The sequence below is a fragment of the Urocampus carinirostris genome, chromosome 15 (assembly GCF_059441175.1).
Source record: "Urocampus carinirostris isolate Australia breed hairy pipefish chromosome 15, RoL_Ucar_1.0, whole genome shotgun sequence".
Lineage (NCBI taxonomy): Eukaryota > Metazoa > Chordata > Actinopteri > Syngnathiformes > Syngnathidae > Urocampus > Urocampus carinirostris.
In genome coordinates, this window is record NC_142363.1 from 5,004,913 (window position 1) to 5,026,025 (window position 21,113).

The following is a 21,113-nucleotide window of genomic DNA, read 5'->3' on the forward strand; positions in this document are numbered from 1 at the left end:
TGCAAGCAAAGTGTCCCTGTGTTCATGGAAAGCATTGTTTGAATATTGGTGGTATCCAAAATGCACCAAAATCTCAGTTCTGCTTGAAATGCATCCTTCCACAAAATCATGTGTTTCTCAGTTTCATTTTGAAAACCAGTATTTTCAAGAAACTTAGAAATGTTAAACGATTGTTCACTAAACAAACTGTGTTTCTAAAAAAAAAAGATGAGGCTTCAGGCTTTCTTTTGAGATGTCACATAGAGTATAACTACAGTTGAGCAATGAATCAAAATGGCAAAATTGGCTGTGACCGGCTCTTCCTATTTGAAAGGTACATCTGGCATTGAATTGTGTTTTTTTTTTACCATTTATTTCATTTAAGATCCATGAAATTTAGATTTAAGTGTATGTTTTTGTTTCGAAGATAACCCTATTTAAGGGGGTCCTATGTATGAATAAATAGACAACCAAAACCCCTACTACTAATACTCTAAGCGTCCCAGTAAGACACTGGTACCAATATTTACATAAGTATTTGGTTTGACTCAGCCAGGGATTGAACTCCTAACATCCCAGGTTTAGAGGCGACACTCTATGTCAAGGCCACCGGGCTGGGCAAGAAAGCAATATACAAACTGCAGCATAGAATATAATAGAAAATGTATTGTTTTAACTAAATTAAGTCATATGACCATTTAAAATGGCAATTACAAAGACAAGCACATGATACTACTACCCCGAAAGAAATCGCAAAGGAAGAATGCTTTGTGTAAAATGTGATCCCTATATTTTTAAACAACAACACCAGGGCAACCATACAGATATAGAAAGTCATATTTTTGTGTTTCTGTAATTAGTGGTTCCCGCGGTAAGGGACCGCAGATTGATGTGGATCATACATAAAGACAAGTGTAGCGTTTATGATGGAATATTTCTGTTGTTCAATTTGGATCTATAAATTGAGGGCTAGATTTGTGTGTGAAAATGTAGGATTAGCATGAGTATCTTGTAATATTAAATATAGCACTGTTAAACATCCTATTCTGCTCGAACCCGGAAGTGAGTGACCAAATGATACATGACGTATTATATGAATAATGTTGTCAAAAGCATAAACTAATTTCTCTTAAAGTGTGTCATAACTGTTTCTGGGCATCACTGTAGCAAAATAGTAATGACCTGAAGTCTGGAGATTATAGCAACTGGAATTGAATCTAGGACAGAGTTGAGCTGTGCATGGACTACATACAATTGCCACCGCATCATTCCTTGACGCTATTCTCTCCAAATGACACACTGTATGAACAACATATAAGAACATTTGCTACACTTTTCACAATTCTGATTTATTTACCACCAGCAAAATTCAAGAAAAAGGTCTGCTTTCGATTGTATTTGATACAACTTGACACTAATGGCAGGCCTGCCCGAATACTTGCACTTCATGCCACTCATGGAAGCCCTGGGAGATGAACACCCAGCCATCGTAAATTTGCGACAATAAACCAGCCTGTGCGAATGATCGATACCCTGAAGCCAGCATTGAAGGATTGTGTAAGAATTGAAGAAAGCAAAGCCCAAATCTAGAGTAGTACATAAATATACAAGTAACAACATGATTTATCCCAAAGTACTAAAGGTCTTTTATTAACAGGGCTGCCTACAAATCACTTTCAGCTGATGTTTAGGTGAATACGCTCACAAAAACAAGATATGTATTTTTTTAAACAAACGTTGCCTATTTAGTTTGTTGTTTGCAATATAAAATGTGATGCTCAAAATGTGTAAAACATTATGTTCACGAAGGCACAACACTAGATTGCACACGTCATGATCCTTCTTAGATGATTGGATCTTATACTTTTGCTCTATTACTTACCTCAAATCTATTTTTAAACTAAACCTAGTGTTGTCAACCAGTTGAGCAGATAGCAAATAAGCACTTATTAGCATGACAATTGTTATGATGAATGTGAGTAACATGAACCAGTTACATTAAATTCAGTTTCAAGGCCAAGTATTATCAGGGTTCTACCACAATAGGTTGTATTTACATTGTTTGTTTTCCAGCAAATAGCCCTTCGTGGCTCATTAGATAGGAAAGCAATAATCATAAAAGATGTGGATGATGTTAAAACAATGAGAATAAGCATTTAATTAAGCTGAAAATAGAAGAGCATGGTAAGACATTTTTGAAAAGTATTTTTTAGAGCACCACTCTGAGAGAAAAGTGTGCACTGTAAATATACACACACAAAACACACGCACACATTTATATATATATATATATATATATATATATATATATATATATATATATATATGCATATATATAATGTGTATGGAGAAACCAGAGTGACTGGAGGAAACACACAGGCCCGGGGAGAACATGCAAACTCCACACAGGGAGGCTGCAGTAGCCGGAATCGAACCTTGGACCTCTACCTCCCAGGTGTCGTGTAGCCGTGCCTCCCCCGTCTTTCTCACCACTATTATACAGTTAAGAAATTTTCTGGTAAACCAAAATATAGAATACATATACCAATAACTGAGTTTAAAAGGGGTGTTGACCACCTGAGTTTAATGGATAATACCTGGATTCAATGTTCCTTCAAATTTTCCACGGGTCTGAGCGTTCACACAAAGTCGGTGAGCAACTCTTGAAACAACAGTGAGCAACAACAATCCCAAGTGTGGCAACTAAGTCATTATCAAACATGTCCAAAACTTGACATCAAGTTACATTTTGCTGAGTTTCCGGCAATGCAAAATTTAAAAAAAAATCACTTTTGAATGAATTTACTGATGAATTATTGCAAAGATTGCACGCCCTACAAACATCATTTGTTTTTACAAAAATTATTTCACAAGATTTCCATTTCTTTTTTTTCTTGTTATCTTTTGTCGCATAAAACTAACATTTTTGGGGGCTCATTTAGTCGGTTGCACGATACAGAACTTTATTTAATCACAATTTTAGTGGAACTACAATGATGGCAACAAGATTGACTTGGTATAATTGAAAATTATTTGAATGTAACACAAACTTTTTCCCTGTTGTTTTTTTCAATTTTTTAAACATTCCTTTATTTTTTTCCTAGCTGTTACTTTTTTCTCTTTGTTCTCTATTTACTTTTTTCTTTTTTTTTTCTTTCTTTTCTTTTTCTGGCTTTTTTTTCTGAATTTTTCCTTCTTTTTTCGCTTCCTTCCTTTTTTTTCAGCTTTTCACTACTTTTTCATTTTCGCATTTTTTTTCTTTTTTGTTGTATTCCCCCCTTCCTTTAAGTCATTTTGTGCTCAATTTACATAATATTTCGTCGTATAGGGTTTAAGGAAACAAAAACAACCTGAAGAGCCGTTTGGGACCTGAAAGAGACAGTTCTTTTTGGTGAGCCGAGCTGAAGAAGCCGGTTCTCGAAAAACTCTACTGACTTTACTCAACTTTTTTCTACTTCGACCTTGACTTCCAAATACCGCATTTAGAACACAACGTCAGGGGAACCCTTGTATTTTTACCTTCTTGCATTGTAACTTTGACTTGATTCGCTTCTTAATTAGCAAGTTCCAGCCCTGATTTTTGTGAGCTGGGTAGATTATCTTGTGCGCAGAAAAGCTCTGGGTAGTACGCAATTGCGCACACACGCAGCTTAGAGGGAACATCGCGCTGGATAGATTTTTTTGTGCGCTGAGAATGTGCGGGCAGTGTGCGATTGCGCACGCGCACAGCTTAGAGAGAACATTGCCTGCATACTGCTTTTATTCTGGTGGAGCTGAGTACCACATTGTTTAATGACAAAAATGGTCATGTTTTCCCATTCAGATAAGGACACTCATTTAGAGATGAGAATCCCCATGGTGTAATCGACAAATATGATGATACAATTTCTAGAGTGCCTTGTGCTAGAGGTGTGCTCATACTGAGGAGATATGGAGGCTGCCCTTTCCCCTTGACAACAGAGCTTACTGTGAGTCCCAATCCAACATCAGATAATGTGGCTTCCAGGTTTGTCAATTTCATTATCAGTGGGGTCAGTTCCCATCTCCTATTTCACGCTTACCGAATGTTTGTACCAATTATCCTCCGCCAAGAAACAGCAATGTTTTATGACAAAAATGCCATTGTGTAAGGTCCACTTGTAATACATATTTTCTCCCACATTTGAATAATGTTTCTGGAAAGAAAAATATGGTTAAAAAAAAAAGGTCACGACGGTTTTGCAAAGTGGCACATTTTTGAAAGATAGACCACAAATATATAATTTTGTGATTCTATGCCAAATGAAAGAGTGTAAAATGACCTCTAAGAAGTGTAGAGTTTCTACGTTGTATTATTTACTGATTTCATCATTAATCATCAGCCAGAAAATGAAAGTTTCTACGTTGGAGGCCCATAAGTGTGGCAATAGAGATGGATCCACCCTGAAGCATTTCTGGATACAAAAAATATCTCACAATAAAATAGGTCATTAGATATAAAATGCTATTCAGACGGGTTTAAAAAATCTAAAGACAGTAATTGCTTCAACGGTGATCAAACATTTTATATATAGTCTACATCCGCATAGAATTCTGGACCAAGTAGCCTTTTGTTTTTTTTGTTTTGTTTTTGTTTGTTTGCTTTTTTTGTTATTTTCTAATTGAAGTTTTTCTCACAGTTAGACCCCTTCTAACGAAGTATGTTCAGTACATAATCACATTTCATGGATACCTTAACGGACTTGAGTCTTCAGTGCACCATTTTCTGTGGTCTGACTTGGGCAAGTACAGCCTGGTGGCAACAATCCCTGTCCAGGCCTGCTTTCTCGGTAGAGGTTTGCTCTCCCACATGAAACAGTTAATACTGGTTTCCATGGTTACCAGTAGCAGGAGAAGCCTCTTGATATGACTCAGATCCAGCACTTTCATTAACTGCTCATCCTTTTTGTCGGTGTAAAGAATCTTCCTGCTCTTCAGTAATGGGCTGACTCTCCCACATGAAATGGCTAGTACTGGTTTCCATGAAGACCGGTATCAGAAGATGACAACTGATCTCACTCAGATACAGCACTTTCATCATCTGGTCACCATTGTTGTCCATGTAAAGCTAAGCTTCCCCCATTCTGTGTATCCTCATTATGTTCACATTTACACTGTACAATGTGTGTTGCATCACTTCATATTTTTTTGAAAAACAAACTCTATAGCAATGATGATGCATTATATGATTTTGTGACACAATAAAGGCGCTTGGTCTTGTAAAGGATTTTGCAGTTTGTATATTGGTAAATCTATATTCAAATGATATATACATTTATTTTGATTGTTTTTTTTTTTGACCTACGCATTAATGAATGGATGGTTGTACTTTACATTAAATGTTTTTATATGTGGCCTTAATATGCCACGACTAGTTATTGTTTGTATTTGAAAACAAATGGGCTGCGGAAGACTCTTCAACTTGCTCGCAGCACCCTGAAAGCAGCTGAGCTCAGCCAGGTGGTCCTGCTTTACTGCTCTGTAGTCTCTAGGATGAAAGAGGAAATACGTATAATGGTTGAGGTCCTTCATGATGCAGAGCGTCTTTTGTGCAGCTGTTGGTGAAAATGTCTGTAGTATGTCTTATTTTTTTTACTTTTTTTGTTTCTATTATGTTTGAAAATAACTTTAATTCATTCATTGATTCAAGGTTTTTCTGTGACTTTGCATCCTAAATTGTCTCAACAATGAACATAGATTGTTTAATGAGCTTCAATTTGAATGTTGTTTAGAGATCTACAACCACAAAGGGTTCTGCTGGGGTGACACCTTGACTCCAAACTATGGTTAAAATTGAATCCTATATACAGTATATTGGACCATACATTTTTTACTTCACAGTTGTCTTTACTTTGTATGTACAACAATGGCCTCTGCCTAGAGTATTATACCGATGTTTTCCACAACCTCTATTTGATCTCTACGCAAGAGGTACTCATAAAAAGAGCCATATATGGCTCGTGAGCCATATGTTCCCCACCCCCTGCTTTATAAAGTTTTCTTTTTGCAACTTGCATTTTGCCCAGAACTCGGGATAACAGAACTGAACCTAGTGTGATCAGGATTTTCTATAGATTAGTCCAATCATCCATGAAATCTGTAAACTATCCAATGTCCTCAAATGATCAAATCAAGAAATATTTCTGTAGCCAAAAATATCATGAGAAAATGTAAAATATTTTAATATTATTTTTTAATGGATACCAGGGTTCATTGCCCTACCACTGCCTTTACCTTGCAACAATGTACATCAAGTACAAAAGCAGACTGTCTATGGCTGTCCTTCTTATGTAAAAACTTAAGATACAACTAATTTTCGGATAAATTTGCAGAGCAGTGCCTTAGGGCCCTGTTATGATCAGCCAAAACATTCTTCAGACAATGGGGCTCAAAATCTGACAATGGTTGTACTGCTCAAATTATAAGGACCATTAAATTATACTCCCAGACCTCACTCCCTAGAAGACACAACTGGATTCCTTTTCTACCTTGGGGAACTGCTCCTATGTTGCGCAGCCAGGACAAATGAGTACTGTTAGTTACCTCAGCTGAGATGACTTTTTGATGAATGTGTGAATATATAATGAACAATAAAGCTATAAGTCTAACATATCCACCAGCACAATACCAATCTGTTCAATCCTTCAGAATTTAGATATTAGTTGACAGTAGACGGATCAAGAAAAATATATTGACGTAAAGCCAAAATTTAAGGGTCACCACATAGCCACTCCCGTTAGTCGCTTGTACCTGTTCTTAAAATGTTCATCTGTATATGGTAAGCCCAGACCATAGAAAGACTTATTTTAGAAGAGTGATCCTAAAACTTGGGAATAACAAACAACTATTGTACCATTATCCGTTGTCATGGCAAAGAACGTGAAACCTTTACTATAACCAGCTGCTGGGAAGCAGCAAAGCTGATACATAGTTCCAACCAGTCGTGCAGAAGTACAGTGAAATGTCAAAATAGTTGAAAAAAATCTTGTGAATGAAGGAATTTGAAAGATTCAAAGATTCCTGTTCTAACAACAGCTTCAAGTAAAAAGTGAAGTCAAGTCAAGTCATGTTTATTTGTATATCCCTTAATCACAAGGAGTCTCAAAGGGCTGCACAGACCAGAGATTATTGCAAACCACAGACTATTAATACACCATCCCCTGATTTAAAACCTACATGAGGGCAAAAACCTCAACATGAGAAAAATGAAAAAACCTTGAGAAGGGACTGCACATGGGGTAATCCCCCTTCCAGGATGACCAGGCTGCAATCGATGTTGCAATAAAAAATAATACACAGATATTGTGAACATGAAATATAGGAAATTCATAAGCTATAGAATAAAAGTGTGTTTTAAGCCTAGATTTAAACAGTTCCACTGAGGTTGCGGATCAAATCTCAGGGGGAAGAGCATTCCACAGCACCGGGGCCAGAATGGAGAACGCTCTTATACCTGCAGTTCTCTTCTTGGCTCTTGGGATCACTAATAGAAAAGCATTTTCTGTCACAGAGCTGAGCGGGAAACAGGAAATAAGGAGCCATTCGCGTAGACGTACTCAGAATTTATTGGGGGAGGATAAGGAGGGTGCGCACATTCGATCCGGGGATCGATGGTCGCGGAGTGGATTAGAAATACAAACAAAAGAAAAGTCAAAAATAAACGGATCAGACCAAAAAAACAAAACAGGATCCAATGCAGGCAGATTTACAGACTAGCCATTTCTCAGAATCAAACAGAACTTGCAGAAATCTCACAGAGGTTTTACCAAAGTTTAACAAGTATAGCAAACGCTCCAGCAAAGCACAGTTCAAAGGAACGCGTTTAAGTACTCCAAGAAGCAATCAGTCAAATGTGTCTCAGCCGGTGTTTATGGGCGGAGCCAACTGGGAGCAGAGGCAACCGCGCCAGAATCCGGCGCCACCCGGCTGGGACCAACTGTGTGCCATGGCAACCGTGCCAGATGTGATATTTTCAGAGTGACGGCTCCGGACCAAAGCATAGGGGGAAATTAAATCTGTCAGATATGAGGGAGCAAGTCCATGCATGATTTTGTATAATACCAACAGAACCTTAAACAAACATCTTAAACTAACAGGGAGCCAAGGCAGATTAGCTAAAATCGGGGTAGTGGGATCAAACTTTCTTGTCTTAGTTCAAAGCCTCGCTGCAGCATTTTGTAGCTGGTATAGTAAGATATTATTGTCCACAGTGTCAAAGGCAGCACTAAAGTCCAGCAGCAGCAGCAAGAGTGATGAAGCGCCGGAGTCCATTGCCAGTAGAATTGGTTACCTTAATCAGCGCTGTCTCAGTAGCGTGGTTAGCCCTGAATCCTGATTGCATTGATTCAAAAATATTGTTCTCGGATATAAAATCATTCAGCTGCTGTGCCACAACTTTTTCAAGTACTTTAGAAAGAAACAGGTTTGACACAGGTCTATAATTACATTAGCTCTCTGGATCAAGCTTGGGTCGTTTCAGTGTAGGTTTAATAAAACCGGACTTGAAAGGCGCTGGAACTACACCTGGGGAGAGTGATATGTTTATACGATTTAGAACTGAAGGTCCAAGGACCCCAAAAAGAAGGGTGGTTAATCATCTGTACATTCATTTCAAGACAACTCTTGTTTCATCTGTGTTTTTAAATTGAACTCCCACACCGTAACAGGGATGGTTTGATGATATGTTGAATCACAAGAAATTGTAAGATTCTAATCTAAATATTAAGTGCTGCTAAACATCTGTACATTCAATTTTTGGTTTTGCTTCTCCACAGAGTTGTGGGCATGTTGAAAATGGCTGTAGAAAATAAGCACTGTTCATTTCAAATGGATAAAGCTGGAAAACCATAGGAAGATTTTGAAACCCTATATTTGAGCCTAAACCCTGGTTGTAAACACTAGCTGGAACTAATAAAAATGCTTTGAAACCGTAATCTGGAACCCCAGAATGACATTAAAAACCCTACTATCTAACCCAAACCCTAGTTGGAAACCCTAACGCAGGGGTTTTGCAACCCAACATGCTGAAAAAGCCCCCAAAAAACAAAAGAAAAACAACAACAAAATGTCTGGGGCCTAAAAACATAGGTCTTTTTACAGGCTAATATTTAAGTTAGAACGGAGGGGATTAATACATAAAAGTTATTACTTTAAATAGCTAATATCTATTCTAAATATGTAACCAGGATTGGAAAATTGTCAAGACCAGAACGGAGACAGGACGCACTTGCGTTACGTTTCTCTCAGTTTTATTGGAAGAAAGGAAAGGGTTGCCCCCATTATCCGGTGATCGCTGGGTGCGGTAAGCAGGTTGCTCCGAACGCGGAAGTGGAACTTCCGTGGCGAGCGATGGCGCCGTCGGGAAAAACAGGTCAGTAGCCGGGACAGGAGAGCAAAAACGTGGTCGGGTCGGAAGCGAGTCGTAAACCAGGACAGGAGAGTAGACGTGGTCAGGATAAAAAACGGGTCGAAGCCGGGGGACAGACAAGCGCAAAAAACAGGTTGGAGCCAGGGTCGAAAAAAAGTGTAAACTGAGGTTCGCAGATGGACTGACAACAGGGGAGAGATAGGAGTAGGTTTAAATAGGGACAGAGAGCCAATCAGAGTCCGAGGCAGTTGGCGCCAAAGGAGCGGGCACAGGTGAAGCATATCGGTAATCATGACAGAAAATGAAGTTTCTGTCATGTTAGTCCTTCATAAACGATATAAAAACTATAATGATGTATTGTCCCCCATCTTTTCCGATTTTTAAATATTTCTGGTTTTGCTCTTGCTACTGGGTCTCCAACATGGTCCAAAATAAGTTTATTTTGTTATTTAATATTGGACACATGCAATGGCGATTGCATAGGATTACAGTTTGTTATTTTGACTTTTTTGACTCAATGTTGTCCGTTGTTTTGACCTTTATGCACTCTTTACATCATTTTCAGTTTCGGCCAATCATGTTTTTTGATGCCCACACACTTTGGGGCAGATCTGCTTTTGTATCCTAGGTGAGTTAAGAACACAAAAGGGCCCAGGGGAGGGCTTTTAGATCAGCTTGTCATTTTTTTATCTGAGGGTAAATTTCCAGGGAGCATGTGCCTCTAGAGCCATAGGTTGTTGAAACTCGCCCTAGCTCAAAATGCTTTAAAATGATCTGCTGGAGGCATGTGTCTGGTTGTTTCAATTAAGCGGCTATGTCTAACTATCATTATAGTATAAAGTGTAAAAAAAAAAACAATTGCAATATGACTCAAAGTCACAATCCTGAAAGCTGTCTATCCTTGTTAAACTACTCTTTCAAATCCAAAAATATGATTTTCTGCGTCCAAATAATTGCTGTGATTGGTTGTTTAACTGGTAGCTTGAAGTCAGCTTTTTTAGGCATTACTCTTGATTTTATGAGATGCAGCTGACATTTGAATACAAATTCCATCTTGTTTACAATACAATGTCCAAGCCAACAATATTAATATATGGTAGTATTTTATTACACCCCTAGATTTTTAATATGAACTCATTAGATCTACAACATCAATCATTGTTCTTACTTAACCTTCATCCCCCTTTGAATGATACTAGTCTCATTGTATTAGCCTTTGGAAAAGGAAAAAATTATTACTCGCCATTTTGACATATTATTATGAGTAGCACAGCCTGCTTTTGTCCTAGAATTCTACAGTCTTCTCACTAACAGTGGAGATTGATGCACAGATATTCCTCAGTGTTCGCAGTTAATGGGGACCAGAACCAAGTGAAAATCCGCAAGGTATTGTCGCAACTTTATGAAAGCTCTCAAAGGGTTTAACTAACCTCAAGATGGCATCATTACCGAGTATCCATCCGTACTAAAATAACAATTAAACATCCACAAATGATAACACACAACACAAAATTGCAGTTGAATTATTGGTTTTATTGTATTTATACAAATGTAAAACGACATTGGAGAGCTTCTCCTTTCAGGGTAAGGAAGCAATTTAGAGAGCGGCTGTCTAGCTGCACGCTGGGATTGAGCCACATCTCTGGAATGATTAAAATAAAACGCTCCCAAATGTAGCGGTTTTCCACTGTGTAGCTCCAGGTCATTTGTTTCATGGCTAATGGACCTGGCGTTAGAAAGAACAGGGTCTGCAGCGGTGTCTTAACAGAGTTGTTAGCCCAGCCGTTAGCAGTTGGCCGGACCTGCAGCCAGGCTATTGATTTCCCTTCCAACGCCGCCTCAGTCGATTACCAGACGTGATAACAATACACACAGCACCCACTGGCATGTATCTGCGCTCTTCTAACTTTCCTTGGAATCCGATTTAATTGATGAATTTATTTGACACCATACACCAGCCTATCACAGTTGTGCACACAGACAGTCTTACCAGCCAATCACAGTTACGGAGACGGACAATCACACCAACCCACAAAGAGTGCTCTCCCTAATCAATCCCTGTTGTCTGCAGAAAACAATATGTTGATATCAAAAACAATAAAGTCAAAATAAATTCAATTCAAAATCTACAAAGAAGAGAACCAGCGTTAACTGAGGTGTGAAGTCTTTCACAACACTTTGGAATTGTAAGACTTTACCTGTTGATGTTGCAGTGCAGTCATCGCAGAGTAAAACGGGAATTAGGGAAATTAGCATACATCATTTGGGGAATCCTGATGTTCCCTATTTTGATATGCTGCCACCAATTCAAACTACATGGATACACATTCTATACACACTGTATCTGAATATAATGCACTCTTTTAAAATGAACAATTCAAAGAAGCCACTGTTAAATTTATACTCAGAAAATGTTGTATTAGCTGTTAATTTTACTCTAATAGAGTGTTAATACAGGTATATGTTTGCTCATAAGTGAAAGTGTGCGTAGGTCATTGGAGCATTGTGCTTATCATTACTTCATTAGAAAAAATGTCACTCCAGCTCCTGGGTCACCAGCATTGTACATGATACGTTTTAGTCGGATTTTTCATATTGGAATAATACAATTAAAATAAAACAAGAACATTTCTGATTTGAGTCCCAAACTGGCAGCATTTGGCATTAATCAGCACCCGAAACATATCTCGGTATTTCATAAAGACTGGTGATTGCTCGCCACTTGACTGTTGGAGCTATTTTGAGAAAAGTGTAAACGGATGACAATGTGAGCATGAAAGTGGTTTATTTCTTGGGAGCAACGTGATTGGAATTCTGGACACACTAATGCTTATTGAACATGAGGGGGTCTTTGATGGATATCAATGTGCTCTTCGGTAATGTGCAGAAAGCAGCCAATCCAAAGCTTAGCTGCCTGATACGAGGCGGGAGACTTTGACGACCGGTTAATAGTGCGTCCCAGGAGCAGACAGGTAATCCATTCATGTGGGCAGTAAGGTAAATCTTTAATTAATACGCATAAATGGGGAGGAAAATCACGAGGTAGAGTGGCTAAGCATCGTAAAAACTTAAAGTCACAGATTTCCACTTCAATGAGCTTTGAACACTGCAGCTAACTATCCAGTTGTCTTAAGCCGTTTAACAGGATCTTATTATTAGTACATATACTATAGCTAACTGCTAGAAACACTACAGCACTTGCGGCAAATACAAATTAATAACACAATCTAATAGTTATGACAGACCGACCGGTCTACTTTCTTTTCAAGGATAATTATTATTATTTTTTTGTCACTGTTTTGAGACTCCTGAAAGGCACTACGTTACTTCAACAATTTTGCTTCAAATATTTTTTCTCTTCTGTCCCTTCATAGCACCAATTGCAACACATTTTAAACATGAGCATCTGAGACCTCTCGTATTTTTATGAGTGTACATTTGTTGGCCTGTCAAGGGATGGACACAACACAGGAAAAAATGCCTCTACGAATCTAGTCGTTAAGGGAAACCCACCACTCTTATAAACCACGCCACTCTGTTGGCATATTACAACTTTCTATTTACGTGATGCTTGAATTAATTAAAAAAATAAGTGTAGCATCAAAGTAAAAAATGTCAATTGAAATTTTATTTGATGAAACAGTGTTCTTGTTTGCCCGCGTCCCTGCGTCCTAGACACATCCTTTTTGCTGGGGACGCTGTCGGGTTTAAAAGAGACAAACCTGGCCCCACGGCTGACCGAGGAATTCAGGCAAAGGCAAGAATTAAAGTTTTGCTACTGCAGTAGGAAAAAGATTCGTCAGCTAGATGCAACGTGGCACGTTTTGCTGTCCGGATCTTTCTGGTCTACTTTCGGTTCAGTAGCGCATTTATTGAAAAGTCACGCATGCTCATTACATACAATGAAAAAATACTGAAATGCGTTGATCTTTGAGTGAGGCTATACATGTGTATATGTGTGTGTGTGTGTAAATTATTACTTGTGTATTAAAATAGAAAAACAGGTTAAACAAGTTAATTTCTTAGCAAGTTAATTTGTAACATAGGAATCTGAGAAATACACAATAATTAATAGTAGCTTACTTTACAGACGCATAGTGTCAAATCAACGTGCATCCCCGGGACGCGACTTTTTTGACACAAAATTGTCATTACTACCCGATTACTTTTTTTTAAACAAAGATTTACCGCACTCCAAACTTTTTGTCAGGCAGATACGCCATTGTTGTTTTTGTCTAGCGGTTCGAGTTTTCGTCTGCACGCGGATCTCGGCAAACGAGATCTCGTTGCTCCAAGATTACGTCTTTGTTGTGGTGGTCGTTGTCGAGGGAAGGTGAAGGTTAAGTATGCCTCCGAAAAAACAGTTAGTATTAGTTAAAAATCAACACAAAATTGGTAATTTCTTCAGTGTCAGTAACAAGTCGAAACGTAATGCAGAGAGTGATAACAACAACAATAATTCCAGCAAAAAAAAACGGCAGAAAAATTCTTCGGAAGTTCGCGGCGGCAAGGTGTGTTGAAGCGAACGATTCGACGAAAGAAAAACAAAAGAATACTTCATGCAAGAAAAGGATTTTTCTGCCAAAATGGACTAAATTATATTCTGGTTACGCTATGAGGAGTATGATAATGGACTGGACCTTGAGAAGGCATTACAACTGTGGCGGCACAGCAAACCACGAAGAATATATTAACTGAAAAATCTGAAGTGATAACTGCTATGTATTACCAATTAACTGATGATTAAAACTGAATGAATATATTGACTATTTTTTCAGCAATATTATCTTGTATAATGTACAATATTTTTGTGAACTGAAAAATCTGAAGTGATTACTGCTTTGTATTACCAATTAACTGTGATGATTGAAACGGAAAAATATAGATTAATATTTCAGCAATATTATTTTGTATGATGTACAATATTTTTGTGAACTGAAAAATCTGAAGTGATAACTGCTTTGTATTACCAATTAACTGTGATGATTAAAACTGAAAAATATAGATTAATATTTCAGCAATATTATTTTGTATAATGTACAATATTGTGAACTGAAAAATCTGCAGTGATAACTGCATTACCAATTAACTGTGATGATTAAAACTGAAAAATATAGATTCATATTTCAGCAATATTATTTTGTATAGTGTACAATATTGGTCGCTGGTTCGCGCCTCGGCCGAGACATACCTAATTGGTATAATGGCGGCGCCCTCTGTTGGCTGCGGCTGCATCGACTCGCTACAACGGGTCAGGTGTATCGACATTTCCTTCTGTGTACATTGTTACAAAGAATGACAATACAAAGGAAATTATTATTATTATTATTATTATTATTATTATATTGTGAACTGAAAAATCTGAAGTGATAACTGCTTTGTATTACCAATTAACTGTGATGATTAAAACGGAATGAGAATATAGATTAATGTAATTATTTCAGCAATATTATTTTGTATGATGTACAATATTGTGAACTAAAACATCTTGAAGTGATAGCTGATTTGAATTACCAATAAACTGTAATGATTAAAACAGAATGAATATATAGATTTATATTATATATATCTGTCGCCGATTTACAATTTCAATCTCGATAACACTAGATTTTGGGGACCCATAGATCTCTGTTAGGACCCATAGATTTTTGAGCATGCGAGTCCCTGGGAAGTGATACTGCCTTTTCAGATTAAAAAAAAAAAGGATTGTCGTTCCCAATACAAATAAACAGGTGTTAATATATTGTATTAACAGATGTTTCATTTTATTTCCCCAATCATTTTAATTATTGTGTTTCAATTGTTTAAAACTAATCACTTTACATTAAAAAAATAAAGAAAAACAAGTGAAAAATATTTCTCTACCCTAGCTGGCCCTTGCCTTACTTCCATCCATCCATCCATCCATCCAGTATCTGCACCGCTTATCCTCAGTAGGGTCACGGGGCTTGCCTTACTTTTTATAACTATTTTTACGAAAGGACATTGCACATAAAATTAATGCCAGTCTCCAAGCCCTACCGTGTAAATATTTTTGCCTATCTCTTTTTATTTACATTACTTCGTTATCCCTATTACGTGTGGTCTTTATTATGTGATTTTCTTGTTTATCCTAGAGGGTCATGTCTAATCTTGTTGCAAATAGTGTTCACTACGTTGCTATCAATCACAATAAAGACTGCTCTGTTTTATTCTATTCGATTCAATTCGATTCGATTCGATTCTATTCAACATCACCTGGGGTTGAAAATTAATATATGAATGAATTTAACGAACTTACATTTTTTATTCACTCAACTTTTGAGACATTACCCTTGTCTGGAACTTTTTTGTAAACATTTTGTTTTTCTGATTGAGTTATGACATGTGAATTGAATTAAGCTACCCTTTTCTATTGCAAATGAATAACTGGGATGATGTTAAAATTACAAACAGAATCATGAAAAATCTATGTCCGTCATATTATGGAGAATAGATGTGTAATAATAGCGTAAAGGGGATTCCCAAGTCCTCTTATGTGATCAAGAAATTCTAAGTTTTGCTGTGTTGTGTGTAAGATTTGGGTGTCTTGTGATTGTTTTCGTAAGCACTGTATATTTTATTCAACCTGTTTTCTTTTTGGTGGAGGGCCTACATGTTTTTGTTTTAGAAAATATGCTTAAACATCCCGAGCTGAAATATGATCCAGATACCACCATGGATAACTGACTGGTTTATTATATTTTTAATATAGGAGACCTGCAAAAGAGATTGCACAGGATGCCAGCCAGATTGTTATTTTGACTATTATACCCTGTTGTTTGTTATTGTGACTATTCTGCACTGTTTACCTTATTGTCACTATTGCCAAATCATTTTTATTTTCTCTGATACCCACATAATTTAGGGTGGATATGCTATTTGTAACCTAGGAGTTTCTATGAAATTGAGGGCTCAGGGGAGGGCTGTTTAAACAAGTTGGAATCTCTTCTCTGAGGGTTGGGTCCTCTACTGTTCGCCTTGGAAGTTCAAAATTGATTGTTCTCTTCTCTCCTTATCTTGAGTGTTTACTGAACTATCAACTTATCAATAATCTTGGACAAAGAAAATGCTGCAGCTCCAGATTTCAAAATGAGGTGAAAAAAAGTGTTGACATGGTTCTAAACATTCCTGCTCTTTTTAAGACAATAGAAAGGAAATGCTAACAATCAATCCCCTCTTTAAGGCTCATTTGAACACATTGATTAATGCATCTGCTTCTTTGGTTGTTGTTTACTGGACTGTGACCGTCCACTTATTATACGTGGACTTGGGAGAGTCGTTGGGGAAATGATGGGAAAAGTTTTGACAAAAGGTCCACAGGAAATTGCATCTATTGATTGACAATAATGAGCCACATTCCTTTGTTCTTGGGATACTGTTGAAAAGAAAATCTGAACATGAGTTAACCCTCTAGGTCCTGATATATTATACGTGCTTTATAGAAAGGCTGTTTGGTAATAAAGTTAAACTGTATCCTTACTAAAAAACACTTGCTGTTTGAGTAAACAACTTGATGCATAAAAAAGTAACTACCGTATTAATTTGTGTCTTGCTCACATTTCATTTTATTGTTAACCTATTGCAGGCGTGTCACACATGAGGTATTACAGTAATACAGTATTTTTGCAATGATTGATCAGTAGGAGAGTAAAAAGATATCTGCCCGCAAAACACTAGCTGCAACAGGAATCAAACCCTGGCCCCAGCAGCGAGAGCGCTGAATTTTAACCACTAGAACACTGGTGATATTGATCAGTTTTGGCAACTTTTTCCTTATTCAATGTTTGACGTCGCAGCCCAGCCTAATACTACCATGAGCATAATATAATCCATCCATTCCTTTTCGGCACTGCTTATCCTCACTAGGGTCTGCTTAAGTCCATCCCAGCTATCTTTGGGCAGTGGACACTCTGAACTGGTTGGCAGGGCATACAGAGACTAATTACATGCTAATTCAAACCTAGGGACAATTTGGACCTGCCAAATGTTTTTGTGTGTTTTTTGCATTTTTTTTATCCTTTTTTAAATTGTTTATAATTGTATGTGTTTGTTTTGCTGTCGGTCACCCCTCTTGAGGGATATGACCAAGGTAGATGGATAGATGGATAGATTATTATTTAAAAAATATATATATTTGCCATACCTAGGCTAAAATGCTCCCAAACTTTAGAAGTTTTGGTACACATACTTGATGTTGACGTCACAATTTCTGTACATTTGTGTTACAGCTTGAGACAGAGATGCTATTGTGTACAGTCTGTTGGAAAACTGGCGACAATAGTCAACAATGAATCCCATTGTCAACTATTTATATTATCAATTTTGGCGTTAATGTTGACTTATAGTTGCAGCCCTACTGGACACTAATTGATATAACGATTCCTGTTTTCCAGGCGAGCCATTGGCAGAGAGGACCGGCATTCCACAGGGGTACTGGAGATTTTCCTGGGTAGCTGAAGACAATCTGAGCTTTTCTAACAACTGGATACCGGCGTCAGGCAAGTTGCACATTGTTAACCTTGCTCAGCACGATGGATAGGCCGAGCACAATAGCTCCACTGCAATTGGTCGTGACCTGTCGCATCAGTTTTCCATCACAACAAATAAACATCTCTGTCTTGCCTCCACCTCCACTTTTACATGTAGGCAGCCATTGCTAGGACCGTAGATACATGAGCAGGTTCAATAACCAATGTGTCTATGCAAAGTGGTTGCCCTAATGTCTGCATGGGCTGCAAGTAGAACGGGTAAACAGATCGTTAAACAAATGCAAGCATGAAACATCTTTAACATCCACTACTGTGAACTTTACATCCCGGTCTACATGTATCTATAAAACTTTACTGTTAGCCCACACTGCAGAGAAACCCCACTACTCTCCTTTCCAGCAGTTTTATGCGCTATATACCACGGTAGGAGAGGGACTGCCAAAAAAGATGAGTGTTTAAAAGTTTTTTCAGGTAAAATGTTCTGACAAACTCATTGAGGCAAAAACATAATGCATACGAATGGTTCTAGTAGTCATTACTGGAAAAAAAAAATGAATTTTTGGCATTTAAATTTGTTATACATACCTTGTGTTAAGAGACGTTGGTGGGAACACCTGTAACTTGAACAGCTTCCTGTTCTGTTTCTAAGGTTCAAGTGCACGGATTATTGTATGCACACTTTTAACAGACATAGATAAACATCTATAGTTAATAAGCCAAAGACAAAGAAATTTTGTTTGATAAACAGGGACAAAAACTTGACTATAATATCCTTGACCTAGCGACTAGAACAAGCATGTCACTCTCAGTTTAGCCTTGGGGCCGGATCCAGACTTTCTGATTTTAGGCAGACTAAATCAGTAAACCTGGGGAAAAAACAAACGAAACAAAAACTTTTGGACTCAAGTCTGTACAATGTCACCAGTCACTGAAATATGGCATGCCACATATTATTGGCGGAGGTAGGTAGTACCGTACATTTACTCCGATACAGTTACTTGAGTACATTTGGAAAATGTTGTACTTCTATGAGTATTTTTAAATCCCTATACTTGACCTTGAGTAATTAGGTGATGAAAAAAAACTTCACTATCTTAGCCAACATTGATTTCGTTACTTCGTTCCTTAATACATTTCCACTTAAGCAGGTGTCTATCTTTATTATTACGGAGATCTCCACCAGGCTCTACCATGTTTAACCAATCAACCATAGCAGCCTTATCACTTGACCATATTCAACTTCAGCGGGGGAAAAGTTGTTTATGGATGAAACAGATCGAAAATGTCGCTTAGCAATACTGACTATGAAAACACTGAAGTGGAGGAGCACCCTTGGCCTCAAATGCATATTCCCCTTGAAAAGGGTGCCAAACACCAGCTACAATATGCAATGTCAACTTTGTTCAAGTTCATGTGCTAGCTTGTTGTTCTGCTTGCAGAGCCTGTTAGGATAAAAATGTGTTACTTGGTGCTACATGTGCTTAATTTGCATATTTTATCTATGCTCGATGATTGCTGGGATGGGCTCCAGCACCCCCGCGACCCTACTGAGGATAAGCGGTGTAGCTAATGAGATGAGATGAGATGAATTTATATTTTATTGTTTATTAAAGCACTTGAATTTACGTTGATTATTTTAATCTACTTTCACACTAAATGTAATTTGGATGGACTTGGGTAATTTGATGTTCTGATGTTAAAAAAAACAATACATACGACATTGCTATAGTTACTCAGTACTTGAGTAATTTTTTCACCAAGTAGTTTTTACCTTTATTCATGTGCATATTTGGATGACTACTTTTACTTCTACTTGGGTAATATTTTTTTCTGAAATAACAGTACTTTTACTTGAGTAACATTTTTGGCTACTCTACCCGCCTCTGATCCTGGGAAAGCTTAAACCCATGTGATTCAATATATGCTGACCATTGAAATGTAGTCATCACAGATTCATCACGATCAGTCTAAAACAAGATACCCAAAAACTACAAGTCCGGTGTACCTTACTAATTATGTTCCCTTGCAATCATCAATTGAGTTGAATGTACGCAAAAATGAGGTTGTTACTTCCAGGATTGTCTAGTGAATCCACCGTGTAAAACAGGGCTGTCCAAACTTTTTAGAAAGTGGGACTGATTTGGTAAGCTAAAAATGTGTGAGGGCAAAAGATTTTTTTGATCATTTTAAGTCACAGTCTTTTATGAATTCACCATCCGTAAAAGGGATCGAGTGCTTGGAGATCAGTGTTGCGACCTCATACTTTGTCTTCGTAGCATTTTAATTTGACTAGAGTTGTTGGGTTTATTTTGGGTACATCCCATCAAAAGGGGTGCCTTACTAAAGGTTTGATTTCCTTTATTGGATCCACCAACAGGATTCAGTTATTCATACAGTCAGTCAGAAAGGTTATAAACCTACAATACAATAAAAATAATTTGCTTCACTTTCATTTCAAGTACCAAAGAAACAATAAAGCAATTAAATTATTCATACTTTCAGGCAATGTTTACTATCCTAATTCCCTACAAACAATAGAATAGAACAGCTACACTACCCATAAATCAAAAATAAAACTGCGGTCATGTGACCATACCGAGTCTAGACTGTGAACAGCAAAACTCAAACAAAACAGCAATCACAAAAAGAGCAATATTAAACGGCTTAAAGCATCATAAACCAACACACACACGGAAATAATAACAACAACAGTCAAACTGGAGCAAAATGAAGGAGAACTTACAGGTGGCGTTTCACTTTCCTTCACACACGCTAACGTTTTAAGTTCTCTTGACTAGAGCTCCAATGCACATTAACCGGCACGCTCCCATTTTAAGTTCTGGAAGCTCAGTTGTTTCGGACATCGGTGAAAACAATACTCCAAACTAAACTTTCCTTTTTCGTTTAAAACTGCCAGGTATCTGGTGATTTTTTTTTTGTACAAATGTATTTTGTAAAAATGTATTTTGTACAAATGTATTTTATAATGCAGTCAACATTACTTATAAACAGCATGTATTTAATGAAGAATGCTGCAGGCCAACTATAACATCTTAACTGGCCCGCGGGCTGGACTTCAAACATGTGTGGTGTAAATTATGCACTCAAAAATACACAATAATGCTGACTGATAAAAACAAAACAAATAAAAAAATTGCCTAAAAGCATTTCTGCATAATAGGACGTGTCTTGTTTTAATCCATTCGTCTCGCCACATAACTTTCGTTTACAAAAAACAT

General features: G+C 37.5%; 1 protein-coding gene across 1 annotated transcript in view; it reads left to right on the forward strand.

Annotated features, from left to right (window-relative positions):
• Positions 1–21,113, forward strand: part of LOC148351372 (ALK tyrosine kinase receptor-like) — a 569,914-nt gene that overhangs the window by 203,036 nt on the left and 345,765 nt on the right. The window contains 1 exon segment of the mRNA XM_088354005.1: positions 17,779–17,883. Within this exon segment, the coding sequence (XP_088210131.1) occupies positions 17,779–17,883 (105 nt within the window).